The sequence below is a fragment of the Hesperophylax consimilis genome, chromosome 14, assembly GCF_061612785.1.
Source record: "Hesperophylax consimilis isolate HC1 chromosome 14, BYU_Hcon_1.0, whole genome shotgun sequence".
Lineage (NCBI taxonomy): Eukaryota > Metazoa > Arthropoda > Insecta > Trichoptera > Limnephilidae > Hesperophylax > Hesperophylax consimilis.
Genome location: NC_142849.1, coordinates 35,053,845 through 35,073,151, shown reverse-complemented (window position 1 = coordinate 35,073,151; position 19,307 = coordinate 35,053,845). Strand labels below are relative to the sequence as shown.

Genomic DNA, 19,307 nt, shown 5'->3' with positions numbered 1-19,307 from the left:
ACCCCGTCCACCAACTGTGCCAGCACGAGGCTCGTCATCCGCTCAGGCATGTGTCCGCCGCTAATATAGCGCTGACATGTGTCTGCTGCCAATAAAGAGCGCCGACACAACATCCTCACATAGACAACAAACCTTGGCAGCACCGCTGTGACGCTCGACAAAGACAGAAGATGGAGACTCTGCTGCAAGAGTCCTAGGTAGCGAAGGAACTGTACCAGCTGCTGCAGGGAGAGAGACTACCCCGTCCACCAACTGTGCCAGCACGAGGCTCGTCATCCGCTCAGGCATGTGTCCGCCGCTAATATAGAGCTGACATGTGTCTGCTGCCAATAAAGAGCGTCGACACAACATCCTCACATAGATAACAGACCTTGGCAGCACCGCTGTGCAAAATCACCTCATCCTAGTCTACCCTAGTCTCTCCAGTCACCTCCCAGCCTTTCATGCCACCTAGTGCATCCTCTCGACCCTTTCAGACTCCTTCCTGGCTCCAATACCTAAATAAAATCCAGCAAAAAAATAAAAAAATAAAATTCTTTCTATTGTCGTGATCCGACGATTTCACACCTCTGTCTCAGACCCTTAGGGCTCGCTTATCGCAGGCTATCATAAGCAAAATCTTGAACCAAAGTCAAAGTGAAGTTTATGTGTGTCATCTGTAACAAAATACATAAACAAAAACAGAAAATAAAAACAAAAACTTTAAACAAAATATGGCTTATCTGTCCTCCAGGCAGACATCCTCGGTTGAAAAGGTCCCGTAAATCCCGACACCACTTGACACTTGAGTCAGGTATAAAATCTTCGACTGCACTGAGAATCTTTGTTCTAGGTTCACTTTCAAAATTTAATCGGTTTAAAATGCTATAATAATTGCAAATTCCGGCTAAACGGAAGAAGTTACGCGCATTTCGTGAAATAAGAAGGTAAGCACTATATAAAACACGGATGCTGAACATTTTTCAGCGATCTCTTAACAAGGGAAACCTTCTGAAAGGATTAAACAAACTGGAGCGGTTAAAACACGTCCGATCTCGCATTATTTAAAAAATATATAATGACGAAATGCGAAAATGTTCAGACATCGTAGATATTTTACTAAAAGTTTAGAAATGCATTCGATAAAGGTCTGAAATCCCGTTTTTAACCGGATTACGAATAATTTGAAGAAATTCTTAATAAATTAGCAATATTTTGCCATCAGTAAGTTTTCTTCGTGCTTGCTATCTAATCTCCATGTACCTCGCGCCACAGCCTCTGGTCTGAGGTCAAAGGTATTGGAATCTGATTTGGCAGTATGTGCTGTAAAACTAATATTAGTGGAAGACTGGAAGTGGCTGTACTTCTTCAAATGCGAAGACAAAAATAAACAAAAGAGTAGGCACCGGTAATAAGCACCGGGAAAAGGTTAACAATGACCGAAGACAAAATACAATAATTATTGTATTTTAGATTTAAGGGTTCGGCTTTTTTCGATCATTCTTTATTTGATACAGCAAAATGTTTATCGTAAATTATATTACTAATAACCCATCTAAACAGTTTTACAAGGGCAGCTGCGATGACGCTTTTTTAAAAATAATTTAATAATTTAATTAGATTAGTAAATTTCACATCCGAGTACAGGACGCGGAGAAAAGTGTATTGCTAATTTGTTAAGAATTCTTTTAAAATTATTGGTAATTCTGGTTTTTATTTACCGACAATTATTTCGTATATTAACTGCTGTATTGTCATCCGATTTCAGATAAATGCGTATACGTCCACGTGTGTGTACGTGATAGAATGCATTGTCATCGACAGGAAGATTTGTAATTTACAAAAAAGTAAAATTCATTTAGCGTTTAAAAATAAGAAAAAAATCAATGCGTGTCATTTAAACAATTGCCGTTTTTTCTCCACGTATAATTTATTCCAAGGTTAAATTTTTCCAGCGATTTTTTTATTTCGAATAGACAACTTCAAGAATGTAAGATTTGTACTTTCGATTTTGTCAAGACTTATGAATAAAAAAGTTAAAACTAGCTTAGTTGATAAATTTTAACATTAATGCATGTTGTAAAAATCATAGTCCGTTTCGTCTCCTGCGAGACATGTGTGGCGGTCGTGTATGTAGACTATCCCTTCAGGAATGGTGTGGACCCTTCCCCTGCAGTCTTTGGCCTTAGAACATCTCCAGTGGGTCTTATCCCCGAACATCTTCACGTACCGGTAGGTCCTACCATTCACCCGCAGCATCTTCCTCCCCTTGATGGACCGAATGAACTCTGCATCCACTGGAATTAAAATAAGCTAAAACGTGATTATTCATGTTATTGCCGAGACTTTTCTAAATCCACACCGTCAAAACTAAACACTGAATGCAAAAGGGGTAACCAATGAACTAAAACATGCCATCAATCATTTTACTGTAACATTTATTATTCACAAAAATAATATTTTAAGTAATATTATGTACATAATAATATACAATACATGAGTCATAGCTTTTACGTTGCACTATACATATTAAATGATTAAGAGAGTAGCAAAAATCATTAATGATCAAGTAGCTGTCATAAGTCTGGATACAAAATCATAATCATAATATATAAGATACTTGACAGTTCGTAAACACAATTTGTAAGTACATGTATACGGCTCTCTGTGAATTGTTGTACTTTAGCAACTCAAGGTTAAACGCGGAGTTCATTACAATCTGTGTGTTCATAGATGGCGTTAAGGTTAAACGCAACGCTCGTTGTATTCTACGTGTTCACAGATGGCGTTAATTAATTAATTTTGTTTAAATACGCTTTTGCAAGGTATTGCTTTACAGTATTAAGACAAATTATTTGTTTGCGCCCTCATATACGCAATGTGAATATGAATAAATAGTTTTGTCCATATAAAAACTCAATTCTATCGAGAAAGGCATACAAATACAATATTGGATTGAATCATTGATAAAATATTGTATTTGTGTGCCTTTCTCGAAAGAATTAAGTCTTTAAACGAACAAAACTATTGATTCATATTGCGTATATACGGGCGCAAACAAATGATTTGTCTTAATATTGTAAAGCAATACCTTGCAAAAGCGTATTTAAACAAAATTAATTAATTAACGCCATCTGTGAACACGTAGAATACAATGAGCGTTGCGTTTAACCTTAAAGCTAAACGCGACTTTCGTTATAAACTATGTGTTTACAGATGGCGTTAATTTAATTATTTTATTAAAATACGCTTTTTGCAAGTTATTCTTTACAATACTAAGACGAATTATTTGTTTGCGCCTGAACTTACGAAATATGAATATGAATAATAGTTTTGTCCGTGTAAACACTCAATTCTTTCAAGACAGGTATACAAATACAATATTGGATTGAATCATAGTTACAATATTGTAATTGTATGCCTTTCTTGAAAGAATTGAGTTTATACTGACAAAACTATTTATTGGCATTAATATTGCGTACGTACTGGCGCAAACAAATAATTCTTCTGAATATTGTAAAGCATAACTTGAAGTGTATTTTAATAAAATAATTAAATTAAGGTTAAACGCAACGCTCGTTGTATTCTGCGTGTTCACAGATGACGTTAATTAATTAATTTTGTTTAAATACGCTTTTGCAAGGTATTGCTTTACAATATTAAGACAAATCATTTGTTTGCGCCCGTATATACGCAATATGAATATGAATCAATAGTTTTGTTCGTTGAAAGACTTAATTCTTTCGAGAAAGGCACACAAATACAATATTTTACCGATGATTCAATCCAATATTGTATTTGTATGCCTTTCTCGATATAATTGAGTTTTTATATGGACAAAACTATTTATTCATATTCATATTGCGTATATGAGGGCGCAAACAAATAATTTGTCTTAATATTGTAAAGCAATACCTTGCAAAAGCGTATTTAAACAAAATTAATTAATTAACGCCATCTGTGAACACATAGAAAACAACGAGCGTTGCGTTTAACCTTAATATGTCGATTACCTACCGCACACATGTGCTAAGTGCAGTTTTAAGTAAAAACAATTAAGTGTTTTGGAAAATATTTACCAGATTACTTATTTTATAAATATATGTTTCATGGGCAATTCTCATGGGCAATTCCCATTACTTAATTCATTAATTCTGTTGCTTTGGATCTTATAATTGACCTGAAATATTACTATTGCACTTAATATATATAGATCATTGATGTTGAAAATTACAAAAACAATTCTTTTTCATTAAGGCAAAGGAAGACATTATAGGAAGAAGAAAGAAAATTAAATCCTTATACTACTTCAAATAATCTCATTAAAAAATGAACTTATTTACACATATTGACAAAAAAAAATTATAAGAAAGGATGTCTTGAAAACGCTTAATCTAAAACATATTGTAAATATAAGTTTGGATAATCTCAATGTTTACTTTCTTCAACTAGGTAAAGAGGATTATTACACACATTAATCGTTTAAAAAAAAAAAATCGAATCTCAAAACTGATCACAAATTTATCTCATCTGGAATATGGACTTTGCCGTCTGAATGTTACAAGTCAAGCTTAGCGGTTGTTAGTTTGCCACTATTAGCAGGCCGGAGAAATGTAGTGGTTGTTGGTCTGCCACTAGAACTGGGATGATGGCTTGCTGGTGACGAGTGCTTGCGTGTCTACCACTAGTGAAGGGATGATGGCAGACTGATGATAGTCACTACTGACGTAATGAAGTCCAGCAAGTGGCTAGCCGCTAGTGGTTGTGTGTCTGCCACTCGTGCACAACGTTCTCGCCGCGAGTTCGTACCCTGGACTTGCAGCGCATGGTGGAGTGCTTGACGCAGCGCCAGTGAGCCACTCCATCCTTCTCTCCTTCGTGGCAGTAACTGTACTCCTTGTAAACCAGCTGCATGCCTCCCCGCCGGGACAGTCGGAAGTACACGTCGCCTGCAGATATTAAAACAGACAAGAGTTAAGGCATGACACTTTAAAATATATATTACAAGAAATGAAAGTATACAACATAAAAATATATAAATATTTTTTTTTGTCTAGTATGGAAGATTTTCTACATAATATCGCATTATCTTTTACGGGAATTTAATTTACAAAAAAGCAGAAAGAACACATCTACTGCCGATAATCTCATACTAGAAGAAAAGGTTTGGGGTATTGAGTAGTGACGCTCTTCGTCTTCCTTATTATTTATTTCCTTAGCCCGCCCTGATGATGGAGAGAGAAAGAAGCGCAACACGACAAAATAGGTACTAAATTCGAATACCCCTAAAGTCAAATAATATAACGCTGGTCGTGAGAATCTTAAAATCTCATTTTTTGAAAACGGTGAACGGATAACTTGTCAAAATGACAATTCAACAGGCTTATAAAAAGTTCTATAACGTTATGAAAAAAAAACTAGGTTAAATAGGTTACATATGTAACTAGTTTTTGTTTCATCACTTTTCAACTTTATAGCACTTTTTATAGGTGTGTTGAGTTGTCATTTTGAGGAGTTTTAATGGATCCAGGGATGCTGAGTGGAGGGTCTTTTTAAGGAAAGGAAGGAGAGGATGCTCTGGAAAGGAAAAATGTATGAGGGGTGGGAATTAATTCCTCATAATGCGGCGCGGTTCGGGAGACTCCTCGAAAGGCAATTCATTTTTTTATTAAATGTTTTTAAACCAATCAAATTATTATAATATGTCTAAGCAATCAAATAAAAGTGAAAAGATTTTTCCATTTATTTATTACACCATTATCAAAAATTTGAATAAATATGCAAGAAATCTAGAGTACTTATATTAATATTGCAAGAAATCATGAAGAGGAATGGAGAAGCAAAAATCACATAACCTACATTTTCATTTTTAGTTACCTAGTTATACTAACAACATTTACATTTATATCAAGGATAAAAACATGCTTTAAAAAAGAAAAAAAAACTAAATTTTCACTGTTGTTATCGGTCTTATGAAACAAAAGATTCGCCTTCCGTCCTTGTTGATTGAAACATTCAACATACTTATCTGAGCAGTTCCACCCACAATTGTACCGGTGCGTTACCTTCAATTGTATGATAATACTGACAAAGATAAATAAATAAAGATTTTGTAATTTTTTGTGTACAGCATAGATGCTAAATATATTTAATTTTAGTGAACTTCAAAAATGCACACTTTACTTGTTGCTATTATAAACCTGTTAAGCTGTTACTTTTTCTATAAAGACCAGGTGTAACAAAAAAAGAAATAATATTTTTAAGGGATAAAACCTTTATTAGTAAAAACATTTTATAAATAAAATTAGATCGAAAGCCATTAGGGTGAACTTAAATGAGTTCATAATCTGCTCTTTCATAGATGGCGCTAATTTAATTATTTAAGAAAAAACACTTTGTATTAAGATGAATAATTTGTTTGCGCCTGTATATACGGTGTATGAATATGTATACAAAGTTTTTCCGGTTACAAACTCAATTCCTTCAAGAAAGGCATACAAATATAATAAGGTATCGGTGATTCAATCCAATAAAAAGTGTTTTTTTTCCTAAAATAATTAAATTAGTGCAATCTATGAAAGAGCAGATTATGATTTTTTTAAAGTATACCCTTAACTATAACTAATATACATTGTGTCTTCTTATTATTTATTGATTCCCAAAAAGTAATAAATAAAATAAAGAGATAAAAGTTACCTCAGAGGACTGCAGTTGCGGCTTGCTCATTGCTGGCCATTAATGAGAAAAGCTTTAAGGGTGCCCAAGCGTTACATTTGTCTACATTCAAAGTGTTGCCAATTCTATAAAAAATTACCCAAATTTGAGCGAATATTCCATCTTAAACCTAAAAACACAGTGACTATATTGATTATGTCAGGATGAGCATTATTCCAGGGACAATCAAACTTCAAAATATAAATCACACAATTAATTTGATTTTTAAGATAGCTCCTTACTCAAATAACAAATAAACACCATTGCATCCCAAGTTGTAGAAGAACAAAGATAAACGCAATGTAAAATTTTAGGGACAGTATGAGAAGGCAATTTTGATAATTTTTAACAAATTAATAGAGACAAAATGCAAAGTGGTAGAGTCAAAACAGGACAATAATAATAAAAAAACGTAGTTATTAAAACTTATTTTATTGCTTATAAAAATAGTGGCAATGTATAAAAATCACATCAAAAATATAAATATTTCATCATTAAGAATAAGCCTCAGTTAAACTAGGAAATCTGAGAAATTATACTTTTTCATAGCTTTAATTATTATTGTAAAATGTTTTATCAAAAATATCTTAACATCGAAACTCTAAACCATTATTCTTAAACGACTAAATACATTTTTAATGAGTATACTGCAGATCAAAAAAATGTTTTGCAGTTTGTTTTAAACTTTTGTGGTTTTTAATAATCTCGACTTACGTAAAATTTACAATTATGAGGACATTTTGTTTTCTTTACATGGACCTCACATCAATACCGACAGTGTTTGGTATTAATATTATACAAATGAGCACCGATAAGTTAACACCAATTATAATTTAGTTTTTAAAAATTTAAATGTTAATTTTGAATAATAGAGCGGGCAGACAATTATAAATATAAAAAAGTACATAAAATCATCATAAGTTTTTATATAATTTGTGTTTGGTATTAATATGAGCACCGTAAACTAAACACCAATCATGAGATTTAAAAATGAAATAAATTCTCAATAGGCTCATGTACACAAAACAAGAGAAAATAATCATGAAATACAATAACACAATTTGAATACATAAATAAACATTGTACATAAGTTGAATGATACAAGAACTATAGAAACATTGTACATAAGTTGAATGATACAAGTTAAACTATAGAGACATTGTACATAAGTTGAATGATACAAGTTAAACTATAGAAACATTGTACATAAGTTGAATGATACAAGTTAAACTATAGAAACATTGTACATAAGTTGAATGATACAAGTTAAACTATAGAAACATTGTACATAAGTTGAATGATACAAGTTAAACTATAGAAACATTGTACATAAGTTGAGTGATACAAGTTAAACTATAGAAACATTGTACATAAGTTGAATGATACAAGTTAAACTATAGAAACATTGTACATAAGTTGAATGATACAAGTTAAACTATATAAACATTGTACATAAGTTGAATGATACAAAGAAACATTTGTGCGCTGCCCTAAAATTAAATCTTGTAGTCCATGTTAGATAGATCACAAGCCTTTATTATTTGTAAGGGTTCCTTTTCAGTTTTAATGTTTAAGTCTTTGAGCGGGGAGGTGTTGTTGGAGGTAGCGGGGCTCTTGGGTTTGAGGGGATGGATGGGCTTCCGGGGATGGTTGTGCAGCCCTTTAGCGCAGATCACCTTGTCTCCGAGGGTGTGGATTCGGGCACGACACTTCCCCTTCTTTGAGGTGCATCTCCATATTATTTTGTTCTTCACAATGGACTCTTCGCAGAAGGAAAATTCATTGACTATCATCAGTAGCTTGCCTTTGCGGGATCGGATAAAGTATACATCTATGGAAGAAATACATATGTTACTTACATTCAAAATGCATGGAAAATTAAAATCTAGCTAAGAGCATGCAGCAGCCAAACCATATATAGAGTGAAGGTGTAAATGAAGAAAAACATTCATATTGATGGTTTGAATTATTTAATGAAAAAACAGCAACCAATATATTGTGTAAATGACATACAAAAATAAACACAACAATTAATTAATCTTAACTACTTACAAATGTGTACGGTGTAAAATCAGTGATTTAGATTATTATAAGGAGAACAGATTTCATTACAAGAGAACATTTTGACATGACGCTGCAATTTTTTTAGTTTTGTTTAAAACAAAATAACTGTTCAATTCATTGCATGTTTGATAATAATTGTCTTGGATGAAATATGTTAACATTTAAAATCATGATGATTTCCATTCAAAAATATTGTCTTTCAATATGTCAACATTTAAAATCATGATGATTTCCATTCAAAAATATTGAAAAAAAGACAAAATTACATAAAGCTAAATGATTATTTCTTGAGCAGTTCTAAGAAAATGTATAATCAGGATTGTCATTTAAGTATCTCAGGATATCAGGGTACTTCCTGCAGAAGCAAAATACAAAGGAACAGAATACAGGGTGTGCGGATATAAAGTGCACAAACTTCGGGAGGTACTTCTACATGACGGTAAAAGCAAAAACGATAAATGACTTTTTTCGCAATTCCAATGTTTTGTTTTCCAATATAAAAATATTTTTCCATACAAACGATTCAATTTTTGTTGACTGAAAACTACTTAAACACATGGAAAAAGTTATTTATCTTTTTTAGTTTGACTTTTGTACTATCATATGGAATCACCTCCCGAAGTTTGTGCACTTTACCCCTAGACACCCTGTATAGTCAAATAGCGAGTACCATAGTAAATAATGTATAAGAGAAAGAGACGTTAAAATTTGATGACTTCTATAGCGCAGTTTTGGTGAAAAATCACCTCAAGGGCGTTGGGTATATATCGGGACCAATGAAAATAATTGAAAATCAATATAATATAATATCTTCAATGTAAATCCAATACCGCTGAGAATCATTTATCATAATAATTCAGCAAGAGCAAAAAAATATTTTATACTATCATTTGCGTCTATGCAAAATTAGTTGTGATATTTCCATAGGATTATTTGTATCATATCTGCTGCATTGGATCTAGGGACATATGCGGTCTTGCTTGCTTCTTTAGTGGGGATGATTCATTCACGGTATTGACTTAGACCTTCTTTAGTGGGGATGATTCATTCACGGTATTGACTTAGACCTTCTTTAGTGGGGATGATTCATTCACGGTATTGACTTAGACCTTCTTTAGTGGGGATGATTCATTCACGGTATTGACTTTGACCGAGTGCAAGCGGGGAATAATGGGGAAACACGCACGAGTGCCCAACATATACACACACGGTTGACATTTATCACATGAGAATGGAAAGCTTCTACGACTCGTTCTTGAATTCAATAGCTCGGCTGTGGAACGATTTGTCGACCTCTGTGTTTCCTTCCTCCTACAACACGGGTCTCTTCAAGACCCACGTTCACTCATTCCACCCCTCAAAAAAAAACCCCACACAGCATCCTCAGAGATGACATAGGCCCTGAGGGATACTATTTTTTTTCAGGGCCTCCTGTGTGGAGTTCATGTAAAAAAGCAGTCTTTGGGTTAATTTCAAAATTTGATTGCGCTAAAAAAACTTATTTTGTAATTAATAGCTCATACGTATTAAAGCTATGTACACAATATGAACCTATAGGTCTTATCAGCGTTACTCAATGACAGGTAAACTGAACACAAAAGCTGGGTGATTTAGAACTCACTCACAACATCTAATAATTAGTGTAAAGAATACAGATGAAAGTATTGAGAGACAAGTGTACAATATTTGTACTTAAAATAAAATAAACATAATATTACCTTACTAAGAACCTAAGAAGTATTACATTTTCAGCCAGATAAAGAGTAGAATTTGTCTAACTAATGGTAAGAAATTAAAATCTAGTAAAACAATAAACCCTCTCAATGTATCATGGCCTAGAAAGTAGAGTGGTTGACGATAGGAATACATGGTTTAATTTCCATGGCAGATAAGGGTATGGTAAATTGATAATGGATACTAGTAATGATTCGTGAAGAAAAGTACTTTGAAATTGAGCCAGTATTAAAGTAATTTAAGAATGTTAACAGTTTCAAATTGATTATGAATAAGTACAAAAAATGTTTTCCTTCTAGTCCTATTTGTATGGAACACAAGTGATTTGGTGATATGATTGACATAAATATTGCACAAATTTGCACTTACCCATTTACAAATAATAAACATTGTTTTTACTGCGGTTTATCCACAGGTGTCGATTTTTGAGGTAGAAAACAAAAATAAATTGGAGGTAAACAATGAAAATTAACTACAGTAAATCAAGAATACTTAAAAAAACATTTGGTTACTTATTTTACCGACAATCTTCAATGAAATGTATTCATTCGAAACATACACTGAATAACTTTTAGGTTAAAATTGATATACAATCGCTGTCACAATTCACGATAGTTCCAAGGAATGTATTAATTTTTTTCCGAAAATCCACACGCGTATTACTCAGTTTGTTTAATTGAACAAATAGTTTTGTATATCAGTTTGCAGCCAATACGAGTTTACAGAATAAAAATAACCGACGCCATAACCACATATTTTGTAATCTGTCTGCAAGTCTGCTTGCTGTTGTCGCTGTCAATGTTGTTTGGCGGCAGAGGGCGGTTCGGTGAAGTAATAAGTGGTCATGCGTTTGGCAGTACCTACTTATTCAATGCCAACTCGGGGCAAGTTGTTTCTTCGGGAAGGACGGCCCACTAGACGTAAATCAAGAAGTGTTTGTTTACTTTCTTAGCAAGAGTTTCAACAGATTTATACCTATGAAGATAAGTTTAAAAAATCAAAGTGCTCCATAATGATATTAATTTGAAGCAATAATTATTAAGTCTATTAGAAAAACATTGGATAAAAAGGCTTTTCCCATGACAGGGATTTCTGTTCTCTTTTTGTTCCTGTGTGTGTTTTCCAATACATTTAAAAATAACTATTTAATTAATTAATGATACCATCGAGCGAATTAAAAAAAATGAATGACAGTATTGTTTCAATAAAAAAATATTAATTGTGGTTTTTGTTTTCATTGGTGCTCAAGTACATTTTAAAGATATCACAAGAAATTAAATATTGATTTGAAAACCAAATACATGAATATCCACAAAATTATGTTTTAGATTTTAGACAACGGTTCAAAAAAATAAAGAAATTTTAAACGCAGCTATACGAAATAAAATTAAGGTCAAATTAAATCAAAAATCTTCACAAATTACACAATTCATTTATATTAACATAAATATATTATGCACAATAATTATGTCAAATTAACTAAAAACATTTTTTTAAATACTGAATTTCGTCTCGCATTTTCTACATGGAAAAAAATAAAGGCAAACTAAAACCACATTTATTAATTTTAGTTAAAAAATTTACAAAACTATTCCTATGAGTGATTATGATAGTTATTGTTATTGACAATAGTACTCCCCAAGCTGCGAATACTGGCTTTGCAACCAGATGAATGGTGTTTGCATTGCCAGCGCACTATGCCAGATTTCGATATTAGGTGCTTGAAGAATCTGAAAGGGCCAATATCAATCAGCATGTTACCCCTTGTAGAGGTTCTAAATACTGGACCTGAAAATAAACGTGTTTTTAATAAGTATTTTATAAAAAAGCCAATAATAATTTTGCAGTTAAAATATTTATTCATTCATATATTATACGTCCATACAGGCTTTTACAAACATTTGATATACAAAATAGTTTAATTCGCTTTTTGCAAGTTATTGCTTTACAATATTAAGATAAATTATTTGTTTGCGCCCGTACATACGTAATATGAATATGAATAAATAGTTTTGTAAGTAAAAAAACCTAATGCTTTCAAGAAAGACATACAAATATTTATATATTATTATGCCTTCCTCGAAAGAATTAAGTTTTTAAAGGAAATAAATAGTTTAGTCGGCAAAAAAAAAACATTTTTTCAAGAAAGGCATACAAATACTGTATTTGTGATTCAATCCAATATTGTATTTGTATGCCTTTCTTGAAAGAATTCCGTTATTGTACAGACAAAACTAGAACGTTATAACTGCGCTTCGAACACGAGAATGGTTTCCTTAGAAATGCGACAGCAAAAGAATTCGGCAGTGGAATGTTATTCGTGCAACAGAAGACTGGTTTTTAGATTTGTTTTTGTTTAAATAAATTATAATTGTTTTAAAATAGTATAATTCGTATTTTTTTATAATTGTCAACACAAAGATGATTTCATATTTATTTAACTAACTTAAAAATGAATCTGACATGTCGTGAAATGATCGTGATAAACCCCTGCTTTAAAATATAGAATAAACAAAAGGGTAGACGTGTTAAACATTATACTATTAGAATTTTTTATTTCATGAAACAAACATTTGTACAGTAAATATATTTTTGACACCCGCCATGCTAGGAATGTTCCTATGTTATGGCGGGTGAAGTTTACAGATTGAATTTATTCATATGATTGATGATAATAATTTTAATATGTTTTACACAATTCAGTTATACTTATAAGTAAATTAGATAGGGGACACGAGACATGTATAAAGGGTGTTTAATTAGTTAGAGCAGGGGTGTCCAAACTAGATGGGACCCAGGGCCAATAAAAAAGACTAAATACATTGGTGGGCCGCAAAATATTTATAAAAATAAAATACTGGTAATAATACGTAATATCGTTATTTTATTATCTACTTTTTCATTAATTTGTCTTTTACAATTCTGTCAACATCAACCTCAATACTAGTGGTAGCTAGGCGCAGTGCATGTTTAAGTGAAGTATCTGTCAATGAAGACCTGTATTTCGATTTAATATACTTCATTGTTGAATATGCACTTTCACAAAGGTAGGTACTGCCCATCATCGAGCCCATTTTTTGCCCGAAATTCGTCAGTTTCGGGAAACGTTCAGCGAGGAGCTTAAAAAAATCAATTCCTGTTTCTGTTCTGCCCTTGTAAAAGGGGTCTGATTGCAGATCACACAGTTCCAATTGATAATCAATCTTCACACTCGCAACTGCGATCGTTAATGGATGAGTAAAGAGAGCTATATCACTCTCAATTTTTTTTAAATCTGCAAAACGCCGCTCAAATTCGACGATTATTTCGTCCATGTATTTGAGGTGGTCCAAAAAATTACATTCTTCAAAATTTTTCATCTCTAAATAATGTTCTTTACAACTTGAAAAAAAAGAAAAATCATTTTGCTGTAGAGACGTTTTGAACAATTTCAGTTTACTTCTGAATCCATTCACATTTCCGTACATGTTGGCTATATTGAGGTTTTTACCTTGCAATTTTAAATTTAATTCATTCAAGTGTTGCGTCATATCAGTTAAAAACGCAAGATCAGCCAGAAACTGAGGATCTCGCATTTTATCTTGTAGTTCAGAAGTGTCAGATGATATCTCATTTTTTAGAAATAAAGGTATTTCTTTTCTTAAGGCGAAAAAGCGTTGCAAGCACTGGCCAGCACTTAGCCATCTGATTTCCGAATGCAATAGTAAATCTCCATAGTTTGCATCGATTTCACTTAAAAAGTCTCTAAATTTTCTATGTGTCAATGCCCTGTTTCCACCTCTAATCAAATTGGTTATCCTTATAACAACTTTCATAGCATTCATTTGACGCAAAGATTTTCCACACAAGGCTTCCTGATGTATAATACAATGCAACAACGGGCAATCAATGCCATTTTGTGTTAGAAGTCCCGCGAATCCTGTCACTGTCCCGGTCATAGCTTTTGCCCCATCGGTCACAATACAAGAACACTTACGAAATCCTCCATATTCTACTATAGTTTTGTTAACCGCTTCAAATATATCACTGCCTTTAGTTGTTCCATGAAATGGTATTAAATCCAGCATTTCTTCCGTGATTGTAAAATCTTTGGAAATGCAACGTATAAAGATTATTAATTGACTGACATCGGTCTGGTCGGTACTTTCATCCAAACATATTGAATAGTATTCGCAATCTACAAAGTAATCACATATTTTTTTTGTAATATAATTACCCATGTCCTATTACCCATTACCTATTCGTCGCGCCACCGTTTGATGAGATAATGCAACAGATTCAAACTTTTCCGCTAATTTCGGCTGCATAAAGCGTTTAGCCATTTCAACTGCGCATTTTTTTATTAAAACTCCATCACTAAATGGTTTTTTTGCTCTGGCTAATTGTAATGAAACTTCATATGAGGCAGCCAAGCTTTGTTCATTCTCAGTACTTACTTTTGAAAACATACTTGTTTGCTGTATTAGTTTTTTTTTGTACTCAGCCACCATAACTTTTCTTGCTTCACCGACATGTTTTTTATACTTTTCTTCATGTAAAGAAGTATAGTGTCGCTTAACATTATATTCTTTACTTACAGATAAAACTTGCATACAAATCAAACACTGAATTTTATTGTTATTGTTGGAGATAAAGTAGTCTAACTCCCATTTCGCATTGAATGTACGATTTTCTTCACTTAACTTCCTCTTCTTTGTAGACATGATGAAAAGTTCAATATACTCAAACACAAAGCGAACAACGTAATACCAAACTTTAAAATAATGTAAAAGTCTTTAATAACCTGAGAGTAACCTTGCGCAATCAAAACTTTCATTGCGTTGAATGACAAGTGACAAACAAATGCCCAATGAACGATGCGCGGTAGGTACCTATTTTGAGTTCGGAGAATTCCCCGAATTCTCGAGTCAATAGTGATGTGAGCGACGTGATCGAACATACCCAAAACGTTTGAATTTCGTCGCGAGAAAAATAGTTTGCTCATTAATGTATTTAAAACTTCGAACAAAGAAGATAATGAACTAAAATCTGAATAATAATTGCTTTCATACAAAATGTGACAAGAAATAAATAAAGTAACTAAGTTAAAGCAATTATTAATTAAAATAAATATAGTTTAAAAAAACTAAAAAACACGCTTTTAAATAATATCGAACTAAAAACTTCAAAATAATTTTTAAAATAAGCTTAAAGCAATAATGAATGAAAAATCATAGTATTATTGTTAAAAAGCGTGGGCGCTTTGTGCCATATTTTTCGTATATCGTGCGCCCGACGCTTTTTCACAATAATACTATCATTTTTCATTCATTATTGCTTTAAGCTTATTTTAAAAATTATTTTGAAGTTTTTAGTTCGATATTATTTAAAAGTGTGTTTTTTAGTTTTTTTAAACTATATTTATTTTTCACTTTTTAGTTTCGTATGCTACAAAAGCGTGTTTTTTTTAGTTTCTTTAAACTATATTTATTTAATGGTAGTTTCTTTATTACCGACTATGGTTCTAACAGGTAACTTTTATTCCGGAGAGGGAGCCTGAGAAACGGCTACCACTAGGGCCGAGGAAGGCAGCAGGAGAGTTACATACAAGCAAGCAAACAAGCAAGCAAGCAAGCAAACAAACATACAAGTGAAGTTAATATAAAAGCGTGTTAATAAAGTATTATTATATGCAGTGGGTACACCTACAGACCTCTTTGTAGTCGGTGTAACCGAACCGGACTTTTTTTTGAAGTCGGTTAAAAAAAGGTTCAATGGGCCGCAATAATCTAAACCGCGGGCCGCATGCGGCCCGCGGGCCGTGGTTTGGACAGCCCTGAGTTAGAGTGCAGAATATTAGGGTATTGTGATTGAAATGTATTGCAGATGAAGGGATCCACCTCGTTATTTGTGTTTTAAAAGTAAGGAGATGGGTTTCGGTTTTTAAGTTATCAGGGAGAAGGTTGAAGATATTAGGAGCAAGGTAGATGAATAGTGTTTGAGCTGACGTAGTATGTTCTTTAGGTACATTGTAGTGTCGATTGGTTATAGTTCAGGTGGTGTAATTGTGTTTTTTGTAATATTTATACAAGAAATGAGTTAGCTTAAATTTTAGATGGAGTTGACGTATGTTTAATACATTGTACTCGATGAAGAGTCGAATGGAGGAATATCTTGTCGGTCGATTGTTGATAACACGTAATACCATTTTGGGCTTTTTGAAGAGGATTAATAGTTTGAGAACAGCCAACACAAACGATGGTGCCGTATGCCAATAGTGAATGGCACAGAGCATAGTGTAGAAGTAGAATATTTCTAGTCCGAAAAACATCAGAGAGAGCTTGCGAATACGGGGAGTTAGGCTGGCTTAGTACTGATCGCAAAGTAGATGAAGGTCAATCAAGACCCCCAAACTCTAGTATTGTGAGAAACATAAGAGAGCTTGCGAATGCGGGGAGGTAGGCTGGCTAAGTGCTGATCGCAACGCAGATGATGATCAATCAAGACCCCCAATACTCTAGTACATATTGCGAAAAACATAAGAGAGCTTGCGAATGCGGGGAGGTAGGCTGGCTAAGTGCTGATCGCAACGTAGATGATGATCAATCAAGACCCCCAATACTCTAGTACATATTGCGAAAAACATAAGAGAGCTTGCGAATGCGGGGAGGTAGGCTGGCTAAGTGCTGATCGTAACGTAGATGATGATCAATCAAGACACCCAATACTCTAGTACATATTGCGAAAAACATAAGAGAGCTTGCGAATGCGGGGAGGTAGGCTGGCTAAGTGCTGATCGCAACGTAGATGATGATCAATCAAGACCCCCAATACTCTAGTTTTGTGAAAAAAAAGTCAATATTGAAATACGAAGTTTAAAATATTAAGTATTTATTAAAGAACTTAAATTGATATGGACGTATATACTATATAGTACATGTATACATTTTAATGTAAATGGAATAGTGATAACTAACAATTTAACAACAATAATAGTGGTTTAAACAAAGTTAATTATTTCATTTAATTTAAAATGATACCACAAAGTGAATTTGCAATTATTGAAAAAGATAACTAAGAAAACATGTTATAGGTAGTTCTAATAACTACATAGCTTAAATACGAATATGTTACTAAGCGGTAAAATGAAATAAAATTACCTAACGTAATAATGTAGTTTTTTTATTATCATGATTATAATACGTATACTAAAAGGACCTCGACCCGACATGCCGGGTTCTGCAAGTCGGATCGTGTGTAGGGCCTATTAATGATATATGATACAGTATAGTATAATATAGGTACTCGTAACTAGGTACAAATTAGTAAATAGTATATTTTATTTATTACTTACTCGTAGGTACTACGTACCAAAATAATTAAATGCATTTCTTATGTAAATTTATTTATGATAGATTATGCAATTCCTAATAATATTATAAGTATATTGTCGAAATGTAAATATTATAAAATTAATATAATGTCAATAACTTCTCAAGGTTTCTAGTACGATTTGTAGATGATAGTACTATTAACTCTCCCCTTCTAAAAATCGACACATTCATTGCGCTTCATCTTGAATTTATCTTTTAGACATCTTATAGATAGTATACATGTCATATTAAATACTAGTGTGTATACGGATTTATCAAAATACGAGAAAAGATTGCAAAGATTGAGTTTGACAAACTACGGATTATCTAAAATCTTCTATTTAATTTACGAAATTAACGGTTGCTTCAAAGTTTAACGAATATAAATGAAAAAATCCACCTTTATTAAATAAAATATTTTTCTCTCAATATTTATATCTATATATACTAACATGTAAATATAAATTTGATCTTAAAAAGTCTATTAACTTACAGAAAACGTATAATTAAATATAATGCGCTTTTACGTAAAAGTTCATTTTTGTAGGAGAATAAGCAAGTAATAAATATAATTAGTTATGTATTATAAAAATATGATATATTCTATGATCTATAATCTACATTCTTCCTGCTTAGAAGTCTATAAGCTTGTATTATTCGAGTCAGTTCTTACTTATTTAATTGGGAATATGCACGTCTTTAGAGCGCCTAAAGCGCCATTTAGCATTATGTATATATGTTATTTATCCATTCCAGCGTCGATATTGTTTTTCGACCGTAAATATTTGTGGTCTTTGTATTGATGTTCAACTATTGCCTGATACTTGCTTGATGGTCATGCGTCGCATGTCTCTCAAGAGTCAGGACGGAGCTAATGGTGAATTCATTTTTTTTCATATGAAGCGGACACTTTGTGATGCGAAATTATAATTAAAAAATATATGAAATGATTTTTCACTGATGAAGAAGATAATACTAATAAATCTAAACAAAACATGAAACAGTACAAGACAAGAAATAAAAAGGTATCTCAAATGGGTATCGAACCCAGGATCTCTGTCTTACCGGACAATGCCTCTAACCACTCGGTCATTGGGACCTAATTATTATACGTCATTTTTGACGATTTCATATTTCTAATTCAAAATTAACAATATTATAATAAAATAATTTCGTTGATCTTTATTGTGGTTTAGAGAAAAATGAGATTTTCGGAATGTATGGCCCAACAACATAGGTACATCTGGTTGCTCTGATAAACCTTTCCCTCTTTTCATAAACTATGCACGTAGGAGAGTTTCCAATGGATCTCTCAGCGGCAGGACAGTTGGTTTCCGTCAGGCGATATTTAAACATGCAGTGTTTTCTGCATCAATGGACAGCTATGCTAAACACCGTCGTAGACCGTCACAGTGGCTTATCGAAAGACTTATTGGGGGCACAGTCAGGCGCTGTGGGAAAGAT

At 32.8% G+C, this 19,307-nt stretch overlaps 3 protein-coding genes across 48 annotated transcripts in view; 1 reads left to right on the top strand and 2 right to left on the bottom strand.

Moving 5' to 3' along the window:
* The window catches only part of LOC149418217 (uncharacterized), a 598,424-nt gene that overhangs the window by 18,449 nt on the left and 560,668 nt on the right, over window positions 1-19,307 (top strand). The window lies entirely within an intron of this gene.
* On the bottom strand, window positions 1,898-6,816 carry pre-mod(mdg4)-I. Its single transcript, XM_089639839.1, has 3 exons — window positions 6,794-6,816; window positions 4,789-4,928; window positions 1,898-2,276 (listed from the first exon to the last, which is right to left on the bottom strand). Exons 1-3 carry the CDS (start codon window positions 6,814-6,816, stop codon window positions 2,047-2,049), a joined length of 393 nt encoding a protein of 130 aa, XP_089495965.1. The 3' UTR covers window positions 1,898-2,046.
* LOC149418222 (uncharacterized) lies at window positions 7,991-11,509 on the bottom strand. Its single transcript, XM_089639802.1, has 2 exons — window positions 10,861-11,509; window positions 7,991-8,524 (listed from the first exon to the last, which is right to left on the bottom strand). The coding sequence occupies exons 1-2, from the start codon at window positions 10,862-10,864 to the stop codon at window positions 8,190-8,192; spliced, it is 339 nt and encodes a 112-aa protein (XP_089495928.1). The 5' UTR covers window positions 10,865-11,509; the 3' UTR covers window positions 7,991-8,189.